The sequence below is a fragment of the Sporothrix schenckii genome, assembly GCF_000961545.1.
Source record: "Sporothrix schenckii 1099-18 chromosome Unknown Cont48, whole genome shotgun sequence".
In the NCBI taxonomy this organism is placed as follows: Eukaryota; Fungi; Ascomycota; class Sordariomycetes; order Ophiostomatales; family Ophiostomataceae; genus Sporothrix; species Sporothrix schenckii.
The window spans coordinates 216,717-236,921 of NW_015971149.1; the positions used below are offsets into that span (position 1 = coordinate 216,717).

The 20,205-nt window shown below is 54.0% G+C and overlaps 6 protein-coding genes across 6 annotated transcripts; 2 read left to right on the forward strand and 4 right to left on the reverse strand.

Annotated features, from left to right (window-relative positions):
- Positions 1-715: 715 nt before the first annotated feature.
- SPSK_01118 (cytochrome p450 monooxygenase) lies at positions 716-2,332 on the reverse strand (the record flags this gene model as incomplete). The annotated part of the gene is made up of 1 exon (XM_016728049.1): positions 716-2,332. The coding sequence occupies one exon, from the start codon at positions 2,330-2,332 to the stop codon at positions 716-718; it is 1,617 nt and encodes a 538-aa protein (XP_016583901.1).
- Positions 2,333-5,311: 2,979 nt separating this feature from the next.
- SPSK_01016 (programmed cell death 6-interacting protein) lies at positions 5,312-8,027 on the reverse strand (the record flags this gene model as incomplete). Its single annotated transcript, XM_016727947.1, has 2 exons — positions 5,312-7,943; positions 8,020-8,027. The coding sequence occupies 2 exons, from the start codon at positions 8,025-8,027 to the stop codon at positions 5,312-5,314; spliced, it is 2,640 nt and encodes an 879-aa protein (XP_016583902.1).
- Positions 8,028-8,478: 451 nt separating this feature from the next.
- On the reverse strand, positions 8,479-9,376 carry SPSK_01239 (uncharacterized protein; the record flags this gene model as incomplete). Its single annotated transcript, XM_016728170.1, has 2 exons — positions 8,479-9,210; positions 9,296-9,376. The coding sequence occupies 2 exons, from the start codon at positions 9,374-9,376 to the stop codon at positions 8,479-8,481; spliced, it is 813 nt and encodes a 270-aa protein (XP_016583903.1).
- A 2,309-nt stretch (positions 9,377-11,685) lies between these two features.
- Positions 11,686-12,697, forward strand: SPSK_01218 (uncharacterized protein; the record flags this gene model as incomplete). The annotated part of the gene is made up of 2 exons (XM_016728149.1): positions 11,686-12,174; positions 12,245-12,697. 2 exons carry the CDS (start codon positions 11,686-11,688, stop codon positions 12,695-12,697), a joined length of 942 nt encoding a protein of 313 aa, XP_016583904.1.
- Positions 12,698-13,583: 886 nt separating this feature from the next.
- SPSK_01084 (oligopeptide transporter) lies at positions 13,584-15,532 on the reverse strand (the record flags this gene model as incomplete). The annotated part of the gene is made up of 2 exons (XM_016728015.1): positions 13,584-15,427; positions 15,523-15,532. The coding sequence occupies 2 exons, from the start codon at positions 15,530-15,532 to the stop codon at positions 13,584-13,586; spliced, it is 1,854 nt and encodes a 617-aa protein (XP_016583905.1).
- A 237-nt stretch (positions 15,533-15,769) lies between these two features.
- SPSK_10376 (uncharacterized protein) lies at positions 15,770-16,232 on the forward strand (the record flags this gene model as incomplete). The annotated part of the gene is made up of 2 exons (XM_016736817.1): positions 15,770-16,115; positions 16,141-16,232. 2 exons carry the CDS (start codon positions 15,770-15,772, stop codon positions 16,230-16,232), a joined length of 438 nt encoding a protein of 145 aa, XP_016583906.1.
- Positions 16,233-20,205: the final 3,973 nt, after the last annotated feature.

The window sequence follows — 20,205 nt, forward strand, 5'->3', positions numbered from 1 at the left end:
TCGGCACCACTTACAGTACTTTCGATGGAGCTGCCGACCTCAAGACGAATGGGTAGAAGCCGGTAACAATACCAAGGAAGCCTCATCGTGCGCTACGCCGACCTGGGCAACGACAAGCGTGCTGACAGTCATGAAACCTCCGCCCAGGTAAGCGCGATGTTACTGAGACGGGGGAATGGGCGAGGACAATGATGACCAGCAGCGTGGCCAGTTGGTGGGTTCACGATGGAGAGCATGTCAACACCCCAGCGCCCGTGATCTTGTTAAACGAGCCAATGCTTATAAGATTCCTGCCTAGACTGGGATCTTATCACACGATCAGTCAACATGACACGACTTTGGCCTTTGCATTCCTTATCATTCCGCGACTGTTCCTACCACCTCCTTCTCGCAAGCCGTTCTCCTGTAAATTGAGAATTGAGCATTTGGGATGAGTGACGAGAACAAGCGTTCATAAGGCTGGCAATAAGACTATTATTGCACGTTCTATGGAAGGACAGGAAAGGTACATGAAGAAGGAGTGGGAGGGAGCGGACACGGTGGAGAGCGAAAGTGTAAAACACCAAGCACACGCACGTACGGGGAAAACATGGGAAAAGGTGAGAACTGCAAAGCATCTATCTCACTTTGAACAAACACTGACACCTGACATTAACTAACTCTTATAACAAGAACATACAAATGGACAGCGAGCACATCGACCTCACCATCAGCCTCAGATCTCGACACGCACTTGATCCCGCACCTTGGCAAAGTTGTCCAGGATCTGCTGTGCCCGCGCCGGCGTCCGCGGCTTGATGCTGATCTGGAACGGACTCGGCTCGAGAATGACGTGCGAGTTGGTCGCCTGCGTGTCGATGGGAATCAGGTCGCCCGTCAGTGGGCAGCGCTTTTCCGCCAGCGTCAGGCCCCAGAGCATCGCTGCGCCGCACACAAACATTTCGTCGTCGACAATGTCCTTGCCCAGACACGTGCGCCGACCCCAGCCAAAGGTGTGCATTGACGCGCCGTCCCGGAAGTTGGGGTATTTGGTCAGCGGCTCCATGTACGTGGGCCAGCCGGGCTCGAGATACCGCTCCGGGTGGTAGTTTTCCGGGTCCGGGTAGCGCTCTGGTACGCGGTTGATGGACCACTCGCACGCCAGCACAATTGTGTTCTTCTTGATCTCGACACCACGGAACACGTCGTCGCGCTCGGCTTGGTGCGGCACCCCCAGCGGCACGCCCGACCGCCAGCGCAGCGTCTCCTTGAGGCATGCACGCACCGTCGGCAGCGCCGCAAAGTCGTCCATGGTGGGCATGCGGTCGCCGCACACACGGTCGATCTCGGCCTGCGCCTTCTGCTGCCACTCTGGGTGCAGCGCCATGGCCATCTGGAAGAACTTGAGCGGGCCCGAGATGGTCACGACACCCACAAGGTTCATGAACCCGATCATGCAGCTCGCAAAAATCTCCTGGTCGTCGTCCTGCTCTAGCGTCACGTTGCCGTCCTTCTGCAGCTGATCAAAGTAGCGGTAGCCCCAGGTGTCCTTGGGCAGATCGTCCTTGAGATAGCGCGCCTTAGCCAGCTGGAAGTTGTGGCGCCACCAGGCGCGTTGCTCGGCCTCGCGCTTGACCTCGAATTTCTTCCATGGGTTGACAAAGAACGGAATGTGCCAAAGCGGCGTCACTGTGTTGGTAATGGGGCCGGACACGCTCATGCAGTGCAGCGTGGTGTCGGCGCTCTCGCCGTTAAGGCGGCCCTGTGTGGCGTCGTCCCAGGCCAAGCGTGACATGACACGACCGCAGAACTCGCGCGTGTAATCCAGGAAGCGTGCTGGGTCCAACACAAGCATGGCCACGAACCGTGTCGACTCGGCCTCGAGATGGCCGTAAAAGTTGTGCTTGTGCGCCTCGGCCATGGCTGCGTGCACCCACTTGCGCTGGCGCTGCCATGTGTCGTGGCGATCCATGAGCGCCACGTACGCCGGCCCCTCCTTGTGGCGGAAGAGTGACCGGATCTGTGGCCGGCCTGAGTAGATGTGGCCGCGCTTTACCAGCAGCTCTTCGGCAATCTTCTCGTCCGAGATAATGACAAATGTCTGGTCGACGGCACGCGTCTGATATATGGGCCCATGCTCGTCGGCCCACTCCTTGAACTTGAGCCACATCGAGAAGCGAGGAAGGTCGTGGATGCGTCCGACAAGCGGATACTGCTTAGGGCCGGGAAACTTGGCCTTGCCGTCACCACCACCACCACCCCTCGTCTTGCTCCATGACAGGATGTGTTGGATGGCCGAGTAGATGAGACTGGGCACGGCCAGATACAGCAGAATGAGGGTGACCGTCTCCATAGTGGAAGTCGTGTAGGATGTCGAGTGAAATTGGGTGTCGTTCGCGAGCCTCCTCGAAGGTTGAACCGTTCCAAGGGTGGCAAAAAAAAAAAAGATATGCCCACTGAAGACAGGGCGATCTAGTACAAGCGTACTAGTACAATAGAACAACGGCACAGACACTCTGAAAGATCGAATGAATAAAAGAACAACACAAGGAAAGGGCGAGAAGAGACAAGGACGGGTTATCCACGGAATGGGGACATGACCCTGTTCTACTTATACAAAAGCATGCATTGTCTGCCGGGGCAATCGACAGGGGGAACAAGACGGCCGAAGTGTGCGAGAGATCAATATTGACCACCCGAGAAAGAAAGCACACCTACGAACCACACGCAGCACACGCAGCACACGCACCGAAAGCACCGTCATCATTATGTGGAGAACATAAAAAAGCAATATACCAGGGGCACCTCTCCGACATAAATCAGATGGTGGCCAGTTCCGCTTCCAAAAGTGTCAAAGTTGCTTTCTTTTTCTTTTAGGGGTTGGGCCGAGTGGGAGGGTGTTAATATCGGGTTCTCCCCTACGGACATGAGAAGGAGGATGAAGACGGGGAGAGTGGTGATGTGGCGAGGACGCGAGGCTCTAGCCATGTTGGTCCAACGGGGTAGGAATGTCGTAACGAGGAAAAAAAATAAAAAGAAAGCCGCCCTGGACTGGGATTGGACTGTCTCTATAACCCTTACCTACCCTTGACGAAGCCTTGATAAAGTAGATGCTGTACAGCATCATCAACAGGATCACAAGACACACGGCTTATTGTCAACCCACATTACATGACGATGGTGATTTCAATACTTTGCATAGAAGGTCTGTTGGAGTCCGCACTGCGTGGAAATATCTGACGCTGTGATGCTATCCTGGTTTGCGGTAAGGACAGTGGGAAGCGTTGATGGCTGTCCGGAAAGAGAAGTGGAGGGAGACGGACGGGGAATAATCAGAGGGGAAACCCAATAAAGCCAGTCTAATTAACCAGACACGCCGATAAAACAAAACCGACTACTAATATGCCATTCTCTCTCATCCCAGCGCCATGCGAGCACCCCCACATATGAACTACGGGGTAATAATAGGAGCAGCGAGCCGGCTTAGAAATGGCAGACAAGACAGAATAGTGCACTTATTTTGGCACCTCTCGCCGTCAGCACACCGCACGGACATCAGGCTCGTGAGATGGACAGAAAAAGTAGAAGAGCCCTTGACAAACACGAAGCGTCGGCCATTACCCATTCAGCCTGTTCCCTCTTACTCTTGGAGGCGGGCGCAGTTTATGGCGAACAGTACATCTCCGTCTCTTCTGCGCTCATAGTTCACTTCTTTTTCTTCTTGTCTCTACGCGGCGTCCGAGTCTTCTTGGGGTCTTTTGATGTGCGTCGCTGCTCGTGTTCTGATGTGTTGTCGTGTCTGTTGGCTGTAACTTTGGTCCAACATGCGTAATTGTATTGCCGGAATTGTACATGTTGGGGGCCAAGCTGGCTTTGGCGAGGGAATGGTAAGTGACATAAAAGGGATACAAATATTGGATTGTAATAGCTTTACTTGCGAAAGAGAAAGTCCGCATAGATTCAAGATGACCGAGGATGAATACGAGATCGACATTCAACGGGCAGTAATTTATCTGTATCGCTTCGCTGTTGTAAAATGTAATGCGGTGTATCCGTGAGGCACGATCTGTCCTGCAGATGTGCTCATCTGTGTGCTACATGGAACAAGAGACGAATAAATAAAAGAGGTCAGTTCAAAAAGAATCACGACAACAGCACAACGCCTCCACGTGTCTGACGTGTGACGACTTCGCCGGGGCCATCTTTTTGTTCTGATTTCCATGCTCACCCAGTTCCTAATCCTAGTCCTGATCTCGCCGTATTTCGTACGATTGTTCGATGTCATTGACATGTTCCAGCAACTCCACGGTGCGTAAGCAGGCTCCCATTTTATTTTTGTTAATTCTTGCTCGCTATTCTCGCTCCTAGATATTTGATCATCAGTCGGTTTTGTCAATTTACCACGCAAATGACGGGGCGCCATTTTAGATTGTACTTTCTGCGGCGGAAACGTGGACCTGGGATTCTTCGCCTGTCAGTTTGCCTTTTATGGCATTTATGCTCGTTTACCGTTGGGGATGTCCGGTTGGCGAAGCGGCTTAAAAGTAGCAGGTGTGGTGTTAGAAGAAACTCAGTCCTACGGCGGCAAAATGAAGATGTACACGTTCGGTCTTTGAGGATGTGGGAGCATAATGTGTGTCGATTTTCAAGGTATGTGGGAAGAGAAATTGAGAATTACAAAAAAAAAAAAGATTTTAACTTTTATTTTTGCAATTTTTTTGGCTAAAATTAAAATCTGTAAATAACAACACTTATTCCTTATCTCACATTATCACCATGTCTTTCTCCTCTTTCTCTTCCTTTCCCCCATTCGAAAATAGCACACAAACAGGTAAGGCCAAAAAATCAACTAGAACACCATATCCTGGAAAACATTCGGTTATCAAAACACTGATGTGCATGGGGCACCAGGACAAAAACGAGTAAGAAAATTCTGGCTAAAAGGACAATCGATATCACCGAGGCCGAATTACATGGCAAATTCACGACGATCAAGAAATGGGAAACCGGATCAGAAGTAGATTGTGGGGTTGGCAGAGAAAGAGGAAAGCAAAGAAAGCAAACAGATACCGGACGCGAGGACAACATCGTGCACGTGGTCTGAGGCTCTTCTCGTCGGCCTGGCATTGACAAAATGAGAAATAAAAATAATTATTGCTAGTCTATGAATTTCGCTTCACTGAAAATAAGACGCATTTGGAAAAAAATTCCACCTATGTACACAATAAAAATATATGACGAAACAAGGACACTCACCAATTGGCCGCAACGTATCGCATATTGTTACACTGCATGCCGTCACCGTGTGCCTCCACTTGTTTTCAGACATCGTCTACCCAAACCGGATGCCCGATGACGGGTCCCATGTGCCATGTGGGTTCGTCTGTGCCGGGTTCCCGCCGGGTGCGCCGCCCCCCGGCCTTGGCTGTGGTGTCCCGCCCGGCGCCGGCGAGTTGCCGAAACGGATGCCCATTCCGGCGTTCCACATCTGATGCTGTTGCGGCTGTGGTTGTTGAGGCGGCGGTGGCGGCGGTTGTTGCTGTGATAGTGGCTGCTGATGTGAGACAGGTATGGGCGTTGGCTGCTGGGGTGGGCCACCAGCCCAAGATTGAATGGCGGGTGGCTGTTGTTGAGGTGGTGGAGAGAAGTGCTGGTGCTGGTGATGTTGTTGCTGCTGTTGCTGCTGCTGCGGCTGCTGCTGCTGATGACCTAATGAGAGAGACGACAGCACCGGCATCGACAGTTCCTCTTCAATGGCCTGTGCTTCGCTGCGTCGTTGCTGTACCCATGCACGGCTCTGGTCCCGGAACGCGCCCACAATCTTGCTCAGGTCGTTGTAGAACTTGCGACCTACCTCCACGTTGCGCACCACCTCCTTGTACTTGTAGTGCGCATTGTCCAGCTTTTGCAGAGCCGCCTCGCGTTCGTGCCCGCCCCCACCAGCGCTGCCCGTCGAGGCCTTCTTTTGCGACACGAACTCGCGGTTTGCCCGCGCCACATCGTCGAGCGCCTTTTCTTGGTCGGCGCGCTCGCGCTGCACAAGGCCGTCCTGGTCATCGTCGTAGAGCTCACGCAGGCGCGTGGCAAAGAAGCTGTCAAAATGGGACGCGACAATTGGCGTGTTGGGATACGCGCGCTCCAGCCGTGCTGTTTCTTTGAGAATGTCGGGCTTGACGTCGTCGGCGCGCGCCTTTTCGCGCAGGGCGTCGACGCGTTTGCGCCGCCGCGACTCGAGCCGCAGCACGTCGTTGTAAGCGCTGCGTAAGCGGCCGAGTGATGGTTTGACGGCCTCTGGCACTTCCATCTTGCGGCTGTTGGGCACAAAGTCCATGAGCGCCCGGTCCGGTCCCGCCAACAGGATTAGCATGTCTTCGATAGACGCAAACATGTCGCGCACCACGCCATCGCTTGACCCACTCGACGCAAAGTAGCCCTCAATCTCGTCTGCGTTCGTCCACAGCTTCTGACCTTGTGCACCATCTGCCCGGCCCTCGGGTCGCGTCCAGCGCTCCGTGCCGTATTTGCGCCGCAACTGCGCGTCTTCATCGGCCTCAACGGCCAGAAGCGCCTTGCCCTCGTCAAAGGTGGCCCGGTCACCGGCGCGCAGTTTGTTGATGTCCTCGAAGCTACGCTTCGCCCGGTTGACCGCATCTGCGTAGCGCATCTCCTCGGCATGCTGAACCAGTGATCCGGGCAGGCCCAGCGGCCGTTCAATGGCCTGTAATGAGCCGGGCAGGTTCAGCTCCAGCAAGGTGCCGTGTAATTGTTCAGTCAGTACCTCGAGGTCGTGGATGATATTCTGGTTGACGAGTCGGTCGCGGCGTTCTTCGTATACAGACACAGCCAGGTGTACGGCGAACGGAACGAGCTTGGAAAACAGCGCCGGGCCAAACTCGGCCTGGTCACCGAGAAATTCGAATGGCTTCTCGACTTGCGGCGGGATGCGCACTGTGGCCATGTTTGCGCGGTCCAGGATCTTGAGCTCCGATTTTGGTGGCACCACCTGCAGATAGATGACGTCGTTGTCGCGCTCTGCGCGCTTCAGATCCTCTTCAACGCGCCGCTTGAGCCCGGTTAGATCCTCAACGACCGTTTTACTCAAGTAGCCGCCACGGTTTTCCTTGAGGCCCTCGGCCACGCACAGCAAAGAGTCCTGCAGCCGCGCCACCTCTTCGCCATACTTGCGCTTATCTAGGCAATCGAGCGACGCCCGGTACTGTGCGGCCGCCGCAAAGTGGTGGTGCTTCGCGCTGATATGGTGGATCCACGCCCGGCTGACGGCATCGCTCTTCATAGCCGCCTCGCCCGCCGCGTCGTACAGATCAGCGAGCCGTGCCGCCAACTTGGCAATAGTCGCGTCCTTGTAGCGCTCAGACACAGCACGCAGCCAAAAGGACTCCTGTGCTTGGGCCAACATCAGCTGCTCGAGACAGTCGAGTGTGGCGGCGTCCATGTCCTCGGGCACCACGTTGCTGAGGTCCGGGTCGGTAATAACCGTGTCGCGCAGGAACCCGAGCACGCCAGCCGCCTGCATAAAGTAGCTGGCGGCCGTCTTGAGGCTGTCGGCATCGCCGTGGCCCGTGCCTGCGGCCAGCTGGCTGTAGAGTGCCGCCAGGTTGTAGAGCACGTTGGCGCGCTCGAATTTGAGGTTGTTCTGCACGACTGGCCGGTCGACGTTGTAGCCCAGCGCCGGGTACCATGTGAACTCGGCGCCCATCTCCACGGGAAACTTGCCGCCGATCCACGCCAATTGTCCCGCGTAGGCCTGCAGCTTCTTGATGCCGCTTGGGTGGGCCTCGCGCACATTGACGGCGTCGCGACGAAGGGTGTCAATCACGTCCATATCCTCGCGGAACGTGTCTGGGTGCTGTCCGTACTTATCGGCGACATACTGGCCGATGGCGGTCGCGAGAGAGAGGTGTGTTGATTTTCGAAAAGGGAGCGAGAGCTGATTCGTTTGGGATCTAAATGGGGTAGAAGCGACACTGTCAGCAGACGAAATAAAAGAACAGCGTCTTCAACTCATTGGGCGTTACGTACGATGCCATGGCGGCGAGGAAATGACGCGTTGGTGTCGTCAGACGAAATGGTATGGAACGGCCCAACGCGCAGTCGACAGAATGTTGACAAGAGGGCCTTGAAGAAATGGGCCTAATGACCTCATCGTCAACACGCTGCCATACGTTTGGAGGGGCGGCTGTCAGGAGTGGGGCCGGTCGTTTGCTGACTAATATACATGCTCGTTTTGTGAAGTGGTACACGTGACCGCTCTTCAAGAGACGACACACGATCATATCACGCAGGTTAATTTACACCAGGCGGAACTTTATTGCATTCACGTTTGTATTCGAAGCAGACGCTACCACCATGCGCATCATACATCATTCAGGAGACAAATGCGATGGATCGTGGCGTTGCTCAAACCCCACAGAGCCCTTGTACGAGGCCTTCTGACAGTCCCCAAGGCATTGCTAGTTTTCCATACTGCACCCAAACGCTCTAGGCGGCCTTACACGTCGACTCACAACCCGTGCATGCCGAGCCGGCGACACGTGTAGTGCCGTCAGGGACGACGGTCGGACCGGGCGCGACATAAGGCGAGGCCAGCTTCTGATGGATGTTGATGAGAATGCCTGGATCCGTGGCCTTGTAGGCGCCGGGGAACTTGACGGTTTCATAGTCAGCCGCAAGGGCGCGCACTGCCATCCGGCTGGCGGCCGAAGATGCCGCACCAGAGCCCGCTGAGCCAACCTGCAGCTGATAGCACGTCATGTAGAACTGGGCGCCGCTCGGCGAGCTGGCCGTGTGCAGCGCGAGTGCTTCGGCACGCAGCAGGTAGTCTCCGGGGGCTAGACTGGCCGGAATGGGCACGTCCATCTTGCCACAGCACGTATTGAGGTCCTTGGTGCCCCAGTTGTCGTTATCGCCGCTTCCACCACTAGCAGCTGCCGACCAGCTGTCCTCAAAGACCTTGAACCAGTCGGAAGAGCCGTCGGCCGTGCTGGCGTCTGAAACTTTGGACATGTACACGGAGACCGGACCGTAGTGGGCGCCACCAATAGCCTCGCTGCTGCAGGAGCGGTCGTTGGGCTGCTGGTGCATCTCGACCGTGACCGTCGTGCCCGGCGTGACGGCGCACTTGTTGGCAACGGGCTTTGTGCCTGCGTTACAACGGATATCGTTGGACGCGACATCGGTGACGGGTGTGTTTGACAAGGGCAAGCGAGCACACTTCGAGCCGTATGTTGTGTGAGTAGGGGAAGCATCAAGCGGCAGTGGGAATGGAGAGAAGACTTATCATATCGGTTCCGCCAACCCAGAGGTCCTGGAAGGTGGCATGGCCGGCGACCAGGTGTGCGACAAGGCCGAAGACGGCCGTGCGAAGTGCAGACTTCATATCGAGAGTGTGAAGGGACACGAATGAAGCAGACGGGATGGGAACAGAGAAATTTAAGATAGAAAATAGAAGGTATCAACCGATGGCTCAAAGCGACGACGACAAGGACAGGCAGAGACAGAATAGGCAGAGACTTTCGACCGACAAGAAGGACGTCATGAGTGCGAGACAGTCCGTTTATGTGCAGCCGGTGCTCACAGCCAGTGTCTCCTATCCTCCACGCCTTGGCCCACTGCTGTCAAGGGACTATTATTGACAAGGCCGCTCCGCTCATTACGAGAAAACGCCCTCACGCAATATACAAGACATCCCTTGTCGACAAGCCAGCAAGACGATGTACTATATTTCTAGTCTCTCCATGCGCACATTTTCTTCGTTTTCTGGACCAGACTCGGTTATTCGGCGCGGCTCTTGTGGGGTGACCTGGGATAGGAGAGGACGTTGGAGGATGGGATTGGGTATGGTGGGATATGTGCCTCCGAGCGATGCTAGTTTGCTGCGACGGTGGTATTGGGAAAGATGCAGGTATAGGACGTGTGCGAGAAAGAACCCTGCGATTCAGATAGACTACGACTATAATTTCAGTACGCGAAGCATAGACTTGACCATGGGGCATGGATGACGAGATACTCTCTTGTCGGTTTCCCGGTTCGCTGACGTTTGTGAATAAAGCCAAGACCAGCCACATGCTTGACCTCATGCATGCGCACCCTGTCGCTTCTTGTCGTGGCGAACCTGACCCCAGCTTTGTCGGCCAAAATGTGGAGTTGAGTGCAATCTACAATGAACGCCGTAGTCATGGGCATGAGCAGTGTTTGCAAGGGTTGTCAACTTCCTTGGACAAGCATACACGGCGAGGGCAGCGCTGGGCCACAAAAATAGATTACCCGCTCTATATAGTGCCCCCATGCAGACGACGTCGTTCGGAAAGCGCTCATTTGTTCCGCGGGCGGGCTGCTAAATGCGGCAAAACGGAACACGCTAGCCCGCGATTGAATGTACGGGGGAACGCTGTAATTGGCAAAACCATGGTTGTCTCTCATTTTCATTTATTTTTCTTTACGTTAGACACTGCGCTAGTCAGGCAGGCTGCCTACCTTGTGAAGTCTTGTATAGGCGTGAGTTATCAGACATGAACGCAAGCAACCATTGTCTTACCTGACTTTACATTATTATGGAGCACAATACTCAAAAGTTTTTTGGGTATTGTCGCATCCGCTCTTCACATGTGGACACACGTTATGTATTTTGCTGACTGCGGCGAACAGCATCAGTTCGTAGACCATGACGGCATATCTGGGTAGCTCCGTGCCGGTCCGGACTGCTCCTGATACAACATGTTGGGCTGCATCGATGTGCCTTTCGGGACTGTTTATATGGTGTGGCCATTTCACAAGTTCAAAGATGTCCAACCATGGTCCTATATCCTGCTTCGTTGCAGGAATATAGAAGCACACGCCCATCGCGGCGCGTGCCCTGGTAGGTATCTCACGGACACTCGTATTCGCCTGCCAACGATGCACCATGAGAGAGGAAACGGAGGGGATAATAGCACAAGTAGAAGAAGAATGACAGAGGCAAAATGGCAAATAAATTTTATGATTATGTAATTTCGCAAAAGTGACTTACGGACGTTCACGGACACCGTGATCGGACTTCAGTACTTCGGTAGGAGTCGGCTTATCCAACTGCAACCACGATTCCGCTGTGCTGCGCGTCTCTTTCTGTATCGTGAGAAACCTTACTGGGCTGGTCACCGACTTAAGGTGATTTGAATCTATTTTATCGATTACTCCTTGCCAAGACCATAGATTAGCGAATCTTCTTCCCGAGGTCTTGGGAATGGGGAGAACAAGGAAAACGGACCCATCAATCTTGAAAAGACAGGCTATTCTCTCGAGTCAACAAGGTCGACTGTACCGTCCCGAGAATTCGTCGTCCCATTGCCAGGGTAAAAGACAGGATGAAAACAAAAGCATAGCCATTGGGGACTAAAGACCCCTCCAGAGGCCTTGGCACAGCCTGTCTCCCGTACCTCTTCGTACATCCAGACGGCGGCTCAATCAACGGAGATTGCGCCCAATTACACGAGCTGGTCCCGACGGACAATGGAGTACGTACTCAGTGGTCTGAAATAAGTAAAAAAGGAATAGACTGCAAGGTCTTCTACGGTTCACTTTTTCTTTTATATCACTTGCTTCCTGGTTTTGAACCTTGAGATTTGAATCAAACCGGACTCTAATTTTTGCCCACCTCGTACATGTCAATATCGACAAAAGAGAGTTCGAGATAGTACGGCCGCCGTCGAAATGTACTCCTTCGCTCACCTCGCCGGGCTGACTGCTGGGCTGACAGCTGTGCTGGGCACGGCCCACGCCTATCCCCAAGCCAACGCCGTCGATCCATCGCCTGTCACCATCAACCCGACCGTGCTCGACCTAACTGAAACCGGCTCTGGCTGCCCCATTGGCAACGGCGGCATGGTGCACCAGATGAAGGACGGCACGCCCGTCTTTGCATTTGTGGGCTGGAACCTGACCCTCAACGGCTCGGCCATTCCCATTGACGCCCCGGAAGGCAGTCCAGGCAACAACACCGGCGGTCACGATGCGCAGGACAACCGCGTCGTGCGCGGCTCCGTGGCCAAGTTCTGCAAAGAGTCGATTTCCCTCGGCAACGCCCCTGTCGGCTACCAGGTACACATTCGCGAGGTCTCCATTTCGGGCGTCGCCGAGCTGGACCCGACGTCGTTTATCGGCATCCGCGTTAACACGCGATTCGACCACATCGAAGCGGGAGTATGAACTTACGCCCTCATCCCCACATGCAGCTGGACAATGCGTTTCCCGTGTACTGACTACGTGCAAGCGCGCTCGAGCGACTGTCAACGCTTCGGCGCTCAACAAAGGCTCATTCTCCGTCACACTGAACCCGAGCCCCGTCACCTGGTCGCCGTGCGTCAACGACACTGGCCTCCTGCCGGTCATTTCCGTGCGCACCTCGGTGTCGCTCAATGGAACGGCCGTCGAGGCCACCGGCACGTACTCGAGCGGCAAGCTGGGCGGTGCAGCAGGTATCAACATGACTGCTGGTGGCATGGACAACGCCCTGAACCTGCATTTTGTGCCGGAGTGGCGGCCGTGCCCAGCGGAGTCGCTTGCGCCGTCAGCACCCACAGAGACGGGCACAGTAGCCCCTGCACCCCCTGTCGAGTCCACCCCAGCCGCGCCAGCACCGACAACATCGACAGTCCCTGTACCCGATCCGCCCATCAAGGACCCGCCCGCACCGAGTCCGCCTATGAATATGGGCGGTATGTAGGACAATTGCGAGATAAGGCCAAGAAAACTACAAGACAACGGGATTGGCCGGGAGATTGAACAAAGCTTTTGGAATCGTGGCAAATACCGTTGTAATATCATCGTCATTGCGAGAGATAGAAACTGTGACGTGAAGACCACCACGTGTACGACGTACATGTGACAACGCCAATTGGTCACAATATTTTACGAGACATTATTGCTTGCCAACAGACTGAGATCTCGGAGCGATCGCCGGAGAGAGCACTAGGCCCTGAAGTTTTGTGAGCGAAAGATCAAGGGTTTGACTAATTTTTTGGGGGGGGGGGCTTGGCTTGGCTTGGCCGCGACAGGCTTTTTCCTGTCAGCGAAAGCCCCTCCAGACAGAAGTAGACTCGTTGCCCTTTCTGTTTTGTGTGTTTGGACGAGAATAAGTACACCGATGACATCGACTATTAGTGGAGAGAACGTGATCTTATTGTACGGGGCCTAATGCATCTATGTGGGCGGTCATTCCAGTTAGCATCATGTGAAAAGGCCAAGCTACAAGCCAAATACGTTCATCTCAATAAAGAGGTAAGGAAATGACATATGCCAAACAACTGTCAAGTACAGACAATGAAAACGATGAGTTTGCTTAGACGTGCACTTGCGGGAATGGCAAAGCACAAAAGGTATCTCTTTTTCAAAAATTTAAGACTATAGTAGTGTTGGGTTGGGTTATATGATGGGGATCTGACGGGTTCAGTCAATAGATGCTAAATCGCTCGCTAGCCAAGTGAAAACACACAAAAGACGACGGCGCATAGAACACTGAAATCGACACTCCGGCATAACAGAATGGGGGATGTCGCGTTACGAGGCTGCCACAAAAACAAGAAAGTATGGAGAGATCGAATCGCTTTGCATTACTGCTTGGGTGTCATCATGATCTCCTCGTTCTCGGCAATGGGGGCCGGTAGGTTGTGCGTCTGGTTGTACTCGTTGATGCCAACCACCTTGTCGGTGCCTTCCAGGTTGAGCTCGTAGTCGCGGTTCTGCGACAGCGTGTACTCCTCCTTGTCGATGTGGCGGAACATGAAGTAGAAGACAACGGTCAGGATACCGCCAGCAATGGCCGTGCCACCAAAGTCCCAGGTCAGGTGAGGGTCGACAATGATCGACGACGTTGCCAGGCCAATGATGTAGGCAATGGCAGTGTTGAACAGGTTCAGGGCGGATACGAGACCACGCATGTTGACAGGGGCACGCGAGTATGCGATGCCGTAGGCCGGAACGTTGACAAACAGCTCCGAGATACCACCCAGTGCGTAGGGAATGGCCATGTACCAAACGGAAATGGGCGCGACACCAGTGCCGACCGTGCAGTTCGACGAACCAAAGTTGCCACACGGCGACAGCTTGTAGGCGTAGTAGTTGAGCACCGTGTAGCCGATGCCGCCCACTGTCGACATGGCCAAACCTGTGGTGATGCGGGAAATGGGACCGTAGTGGATGTTGCCGCGGCGCAGCAGAGGGTACAGGCCGTAGTTGAGCAGCGGCGCGACCGCAATGATGGACAGGGAGTTGAAGTTAACGATGACATCGTTGGGCACGCCGTTGGTCGTCAGCATCGTCGACAGGAAAGACGCGGCCGAGCCGATACCGTTGTCGTTGAGGTACTGGATGGGGAAGAAGCAGAAGATACCAGTCGCCTGGAAGGTGCGGCGCACGTCGTCGACGAACTCGTCGTTCCAGCGAACAGGGTAGTGCAGGCCCGCAGCGGCAATGGCGGACGGCTTCGCCAGGTCCCAGAAGCCGCTACGGCCAATGTGTTTGATGCCACCGCGACGAATGCAGATGCCAATGACGCGGAAAACGTTGACCATGTCACTGCCGCCAGGGGGGTGCAGAATCAGGCGCTTGTGCAGGTACCACAGAAGACCAGGCAGGGGGATATACAGCAACAGGGGGATCAGGAACGCCAGATACCATCCGACGTACTTCTCCGCGTAGCCCGTGGCAACACCCATGAAGCCACCAATGTTGATGACCAGGTAGAACCAGAGCATAGCACGCTCGGTGGTTGCCTCGGGATCCTCAATGACACGCTCACCAGACTTGGTGACCACGACCTTGGGAACGGTGTTGACCATCTGATCGAGAAGCAGGGGCGAGACATTGGGCTTGAACATGGCAGCACCAACAGACAGAATGTAGACGGACAGGAAGAAGGGAATCTTGGCGTGGCCGCTCTCAAGGAGCGAGCGAGCGCCCGACGCGACGAGCAGAACGTGGGCAACACCGAAAACACCGACACCCCAGCAAATGAGCTTGAAGCGACCAGTGCGGGCATCGGCCAGGTAGCCGAAGATCAGGGGCAGGGCGTACGCAAGCATCGAGAACGACTGCGAGACGGCGTTGGATACGACCGTGCCCATGCCGAGAGCACCGCCAGTCTCCTGGGTGCCACGGGGCGGGGCACCAAGGCCGTTGCCGTTGGGCGGCAGAGGCCGGTTGACATAGTTGCTGATAAGCGGCTGCACGCCGTAGTACGAAGCACGCTCGCAGAACTCGACAATGCAGATCAGGTAGGCAACGAAGGGGAGCTTGCCAGGCACGCGGCGCAGCGTCCTCATCTCCTCCTCGGTGGGCTTGCCCTCGTAATCCTCCTCCATGATGGCGGGATTGAGGTAGGCGCCGTGCTGGTCACCCGGCGGCGTGCGGGACATGGTCAGGTCGTTGTTGCCATCGATGGGTGGTTTCTCGTCGGCTGAACACAATTTGTTAGTGAAGCTGTCGCCAAGGTTTGTCATGCGTGAGAATGCCGCATGCATGACAGTGTGTTGGCGTGAGACCTATACATACTGGACGCCATCTTGTGTGTTGTTCCACGAGGATCTGTTCCTGTGCACACACTGTTGGGTGGTCGGGATGGAGTTGAGAAGAATAATGAAAGGAAAAACAAACGGACGGGGAAAGGGGACGGGATGGTCTTTTATGTCGATCCAATGCCATGGAATGATGGGTCTAGCACGAGGAAGAGGACCAGGCCAAGGGATTTTGAGAGGGGGGAGGCAACAAAAGGACAAGCCAAGCACGAGCTACCCCAGCAATGGCCGGTGGGTTAGACAACGAAAGAGATAAACGGCGTGCTTCATTATCAACCCAGGATTTCAGGATGCGGATGGGGGGGTGGCTGGATGGCGAAAGGGGGGTGGTTTGTAGCCGGTCGCGTGTCGTTAGGAAAAGGAGCGAGAGTAGTGCGGAGTTGGTGGCGGATGGGAGGGGGGGCGGGCAGCATACAAGAAGACGGCCCCCGAGCGTACGAGAGATGGAACTGCTGGACTGGGAGGGAAGGCGCAAACGCGCGCTCAGCGAGGCGAGCACCTCCCTGCGATTGACAATGGATGGAATTAAGATGCAGGTGGCCATGAAACAGCAGGTACGACTTGTAGGTGGTATGTGATGTGGTACATAATGCAGGAGCGGCGAGGGCTGGTAATACAGAGAAGGCACGACTGCGTGCGTGGACGTCGAAGCCCATTCAGCCGATATCTGGCCAATTTGGGCGGTAAAACAGCGCAGTGTAAAACAGCATAAAAAATAAGGAAAGAGTGTCTTGCCATTACAAGAAGGTCAGAGATAGCGTTGATGACAGACGAAAACAGAAAGAGCATAGGCGACATGCCAAGATGTGGTGGGACACAAAAGAGAAGGTGCCAAAGGCGCTTGCTTTGCTCTTGCCAATTTGGACCATATGGCCCGGTGTCAGAGCTCTCTGGAAAGACAGGAATCACATTACGATCCACCGCGATGATGCACCGTTCCCGATTTCCCGTAGCTTGCCACTTACAGCACCCAACGATACAGCTTGGGTGAAGTGCAAAAGCGCGACTTGTGCGACAGGGACGATGTCGTTGAAATTGGGCAGGCTGCGTCGTGTACTTGCCTTATTTCCAGATCAGGAAACAAGCACCCACCACCGCTCACCTACCTACCCTCCGTCCGTGTTGGGGCCTGGGTTGTCGTTGTCCGAAGGTACCAAGGTACTTCCAGCCTAGGCTAGACGCTACCAAATGGCGCGGGGATCCACCCTTTTGGGACTACGCCGGCGCCGCCAGCATCTCAAACTGGGCCACCCAAAGAGTCAAGACGGAATTGAAAGTTGGGCTAGGGGCGAAAGATAACCCAGTGTAAATGTGGGCAGGAGATAAACTTGCGTGATGGGAACAACTAATGAACCTGGTGAAACAGGCATGGCAGGACGAAAGGTGCAATTTGGCAGACGAAGGAAGGAGCGAAGGAGATGAGTGGTCGGTCGGCAGCTTGGCTGATTTTCTTGCACGCGCTGTGATTCGCTCACTCATAAATCGAGGGTTTACGTGGTGGGATGAGCAAACACAAAACAGGCAGGGGCACGGCGGCCGCCTGGAGCCTTCTAAAATAGGGCCGACGCACGCCATCCAAATTTTGGCTTTGTTCATAGCAAAATCACAGACGAGGCAAATCCTTCGAAATCCCAGACTGCTCAACCGAGGACAACACCGACTGCTCGTTTTAGGGCGGCAAATGTCGCTGACACGCTCGACAGCTAACCTCGGCCGCCCCCGATTGCCTCGCTCCAACATCCGCTTCTAGAACGCTTCCAGCCTCTGGCCCGCGTCTCACAGCAATGTTGCCACAAGCTCGCCGACCGCCTTGTCTCTCTTGTGCTTTTTTTTTTTTTTAGTACCTGGATCGTTTGAATCGTATCGCTATCCTATCGCACCAGCAGTGCCAAGACAGCCCCCTCACGACTCGCATGTCATCTGCCTCCAATGGCCTCTTGAGCTTTGTTATCGCTTGTCTGTCTGCAGTTCGGTTGTCGCAGGTTTCTACCCCATACCCCGAGACCCCGTCCTAGATTACTAGCTTTTTGATATAATGGCCGGCTACCCATGCTCCGTGTCGCTCATTGCCAAAACAAGGAGGTGGTAACAGATGCAAGTCTGGCATTATACCTCCCACATCGCACGCTAGTGCTATTGCGATCTTAGTGTATGTTTGCTAATGCGACACAGGGAATGGAATACCGGTACTCGATGGTCGTTCCGCGTCTCCAAGACAAGGCTGCTTTTCAAGGAACTCGCCGCGCCGTATTACAGGTGCTGCCGTCTTCCCTGCCCCTGGTCCTCCCGTCGTCTCCTTTGTGCACGACCGCTTCTCCTAGGCCTAAAACGGACTGACCTCCGATTACTCAAGACTGCGAAGTACTCAGCTCTTTGAGGCGACGGGCCTTTTGCCATTTGCTCGATGCGTTTTGTTCATTGTCTCGCCAGAACGGGATCGGGAGACACTTTTTCGGTTTTGTACTTTTTTTTTTTCGTTTCCGCTTTGTCTGAAGTCTCCTAAGTTGACATTCAGGAAACCTGTCATGGCGTGGTCCCTCCCCCCCCAAAACAAGCCATCATTCAGTGCCCCAGAGCGCAGAGAGGCAAAAATATATGAGAAGCACGTCATGTGGATGGCATTACGATGCACCTTCTTTTTCCTCTTTGCCGGCGAGACCGCCTTCATCTCGTATTTTGCACCATTTTTTTCAGTATACAAAGTCGACATTAGTCGTCAGGTGCTAAATTGCATTTGCCCTCGTCCTTTCATTTCAGTTTGGCTGTTCCCTTCCCACTTCACTTTCTCTTGTCTCTGCATCTCAACTTTGGCCATCGCTGACAACTCTGGAAGAACACCCACCCAATCAACAGAACGCGGGGATCGACACATACCTTGTGATCCCCAGCGCTTGGCTGCAGCTTGTGTGTTGTTTTGTTTATGTTGCCCTCTCTAACACGAGATTGGTGGACAGCAGCAATCGCCAGTGGTCGGCACACCACCCCCTATCCCCTACCCTTCGAGATTCGGTCCTTTCAACTGGCTTTCTGTGGCCAGAGGATAGGCAGGAACATCGTTCCACTGTGGGTGCAAAACAAGGTAGCACTAGACCCGGAAATGGTAGGTCGCTGCACGGCGGATAGCTTGGCGTCTACGCCACCTGTTTGCCTCCCGTCAAACGCTACGCTTTTTTTCCATCGCGTCTTTCCACCTGCCTTTTTCCATCACCGTATTAGAGGTTTTTTTTTTCTCTCTCAAGCTAGACCGTCTTCATTTTTTCTCACCTTAATGTTTTCTTCGGCCTCAGCGGTTCCAGTGGCGATTAGTGAATAAAAGGCTGATGGAAGGTGAAACGGAAGGAATAGACGCCACAACTACACCTCACAATGGACGCAAACACGGGCAAAACTCGGGGTACGCGTTCAAGTTACGATACGGACTATGACACAGCAAACGCGGCTGTCGAACGGCAGATGTTTAAGGTTAAGCAGACTAATACGCGATCGGAAAAGGACTATAAAAAGGTCGATGCGCCGCGATGTCAGCGAATTTCTCGACGTGGCATACTTTCTTCAATTCACTCAGCTCGGGAATCCAAGAGAAAGGACTACGCTCCAATACAGCCTCCCAACCGTCGCATCCTTGGCTGCATCGTCAATTCGGATAGCCGGCATTTGGCAAAGAAAAAAAATCTTGGCAAGTGAAGTCGACAAGGACAGGTGCGGATTCTCTGAACGCAAATGTCTTGGCGAAAAGCAACGTCGAAGACGACAAACAGTACGAGAGATTCCAGGATGGGAATGCGACTGCCTCCTTCCTAGCTGGGATAACCGCTATGGGAGGTTTGGAGAAGAAATCCGGCGGAAGAGATGGAACAAAATAGCAAAGGAGCAATTGGCTCACCTTGGCATTACACATGTCTCCATTGTGTGGTCCAGGTCCGCAATCCGTAATGATACTAACCTGTGAGCAAAGGAGAAGGACGAGAAACGGAGGGGTCTTCCTTTGGAGTCCACACTAGACGATGAATCTTCTCGGTAGTGCAAAAGTCGTACCGGAGGCTCCGTTTTGTAACCTTTGTTCATGATATAAAAATGCAACATTTAACGCGCAGATGTCGACTGTGTATGTAGATGTAGGCAAGGTCAAAAACGGAAAGGTAAGATGAGTAAGGGAAACAGAAATACATTGTCAGAACACATCGTCAGAACACATCGCCCACGCTGTCGGAATCCTTGTCGTGGCGGTTTTGGCTAATGACAGGTGTAATATATGCTAGTCGCTGAAGGAATCGATCCTGCTCTCCGTGTGCCTGCCAATCCTGCCAGCGCCACGTCGTGCATTTCTGTAACTCGCCGGTCGTGCCTTTCAACAAAGATCGCACTACGACGACAAGCTGCGTGAGCCTCTACCATTGCATCGAAGGAGCCCGAATGGGCTGATGCACACTTTAACCACACGGTCGGAATTCGGATTCTCCTCGCTAAATTCATGGAGGAAAACACCGCTCCCGGGAATGTATTATGCAAACGCACTCCCGTATGCGTGAAATAATGCTGTGGCAAACCAAAAACAAAAAGTACCCATAAATTACACAAAACGAACTCTGGCATCGTTTGATCGGTATGCCATTTCGCAAGACGGTACGACGGTATTTTGGTGGTAGTTTGATAGTGCAGA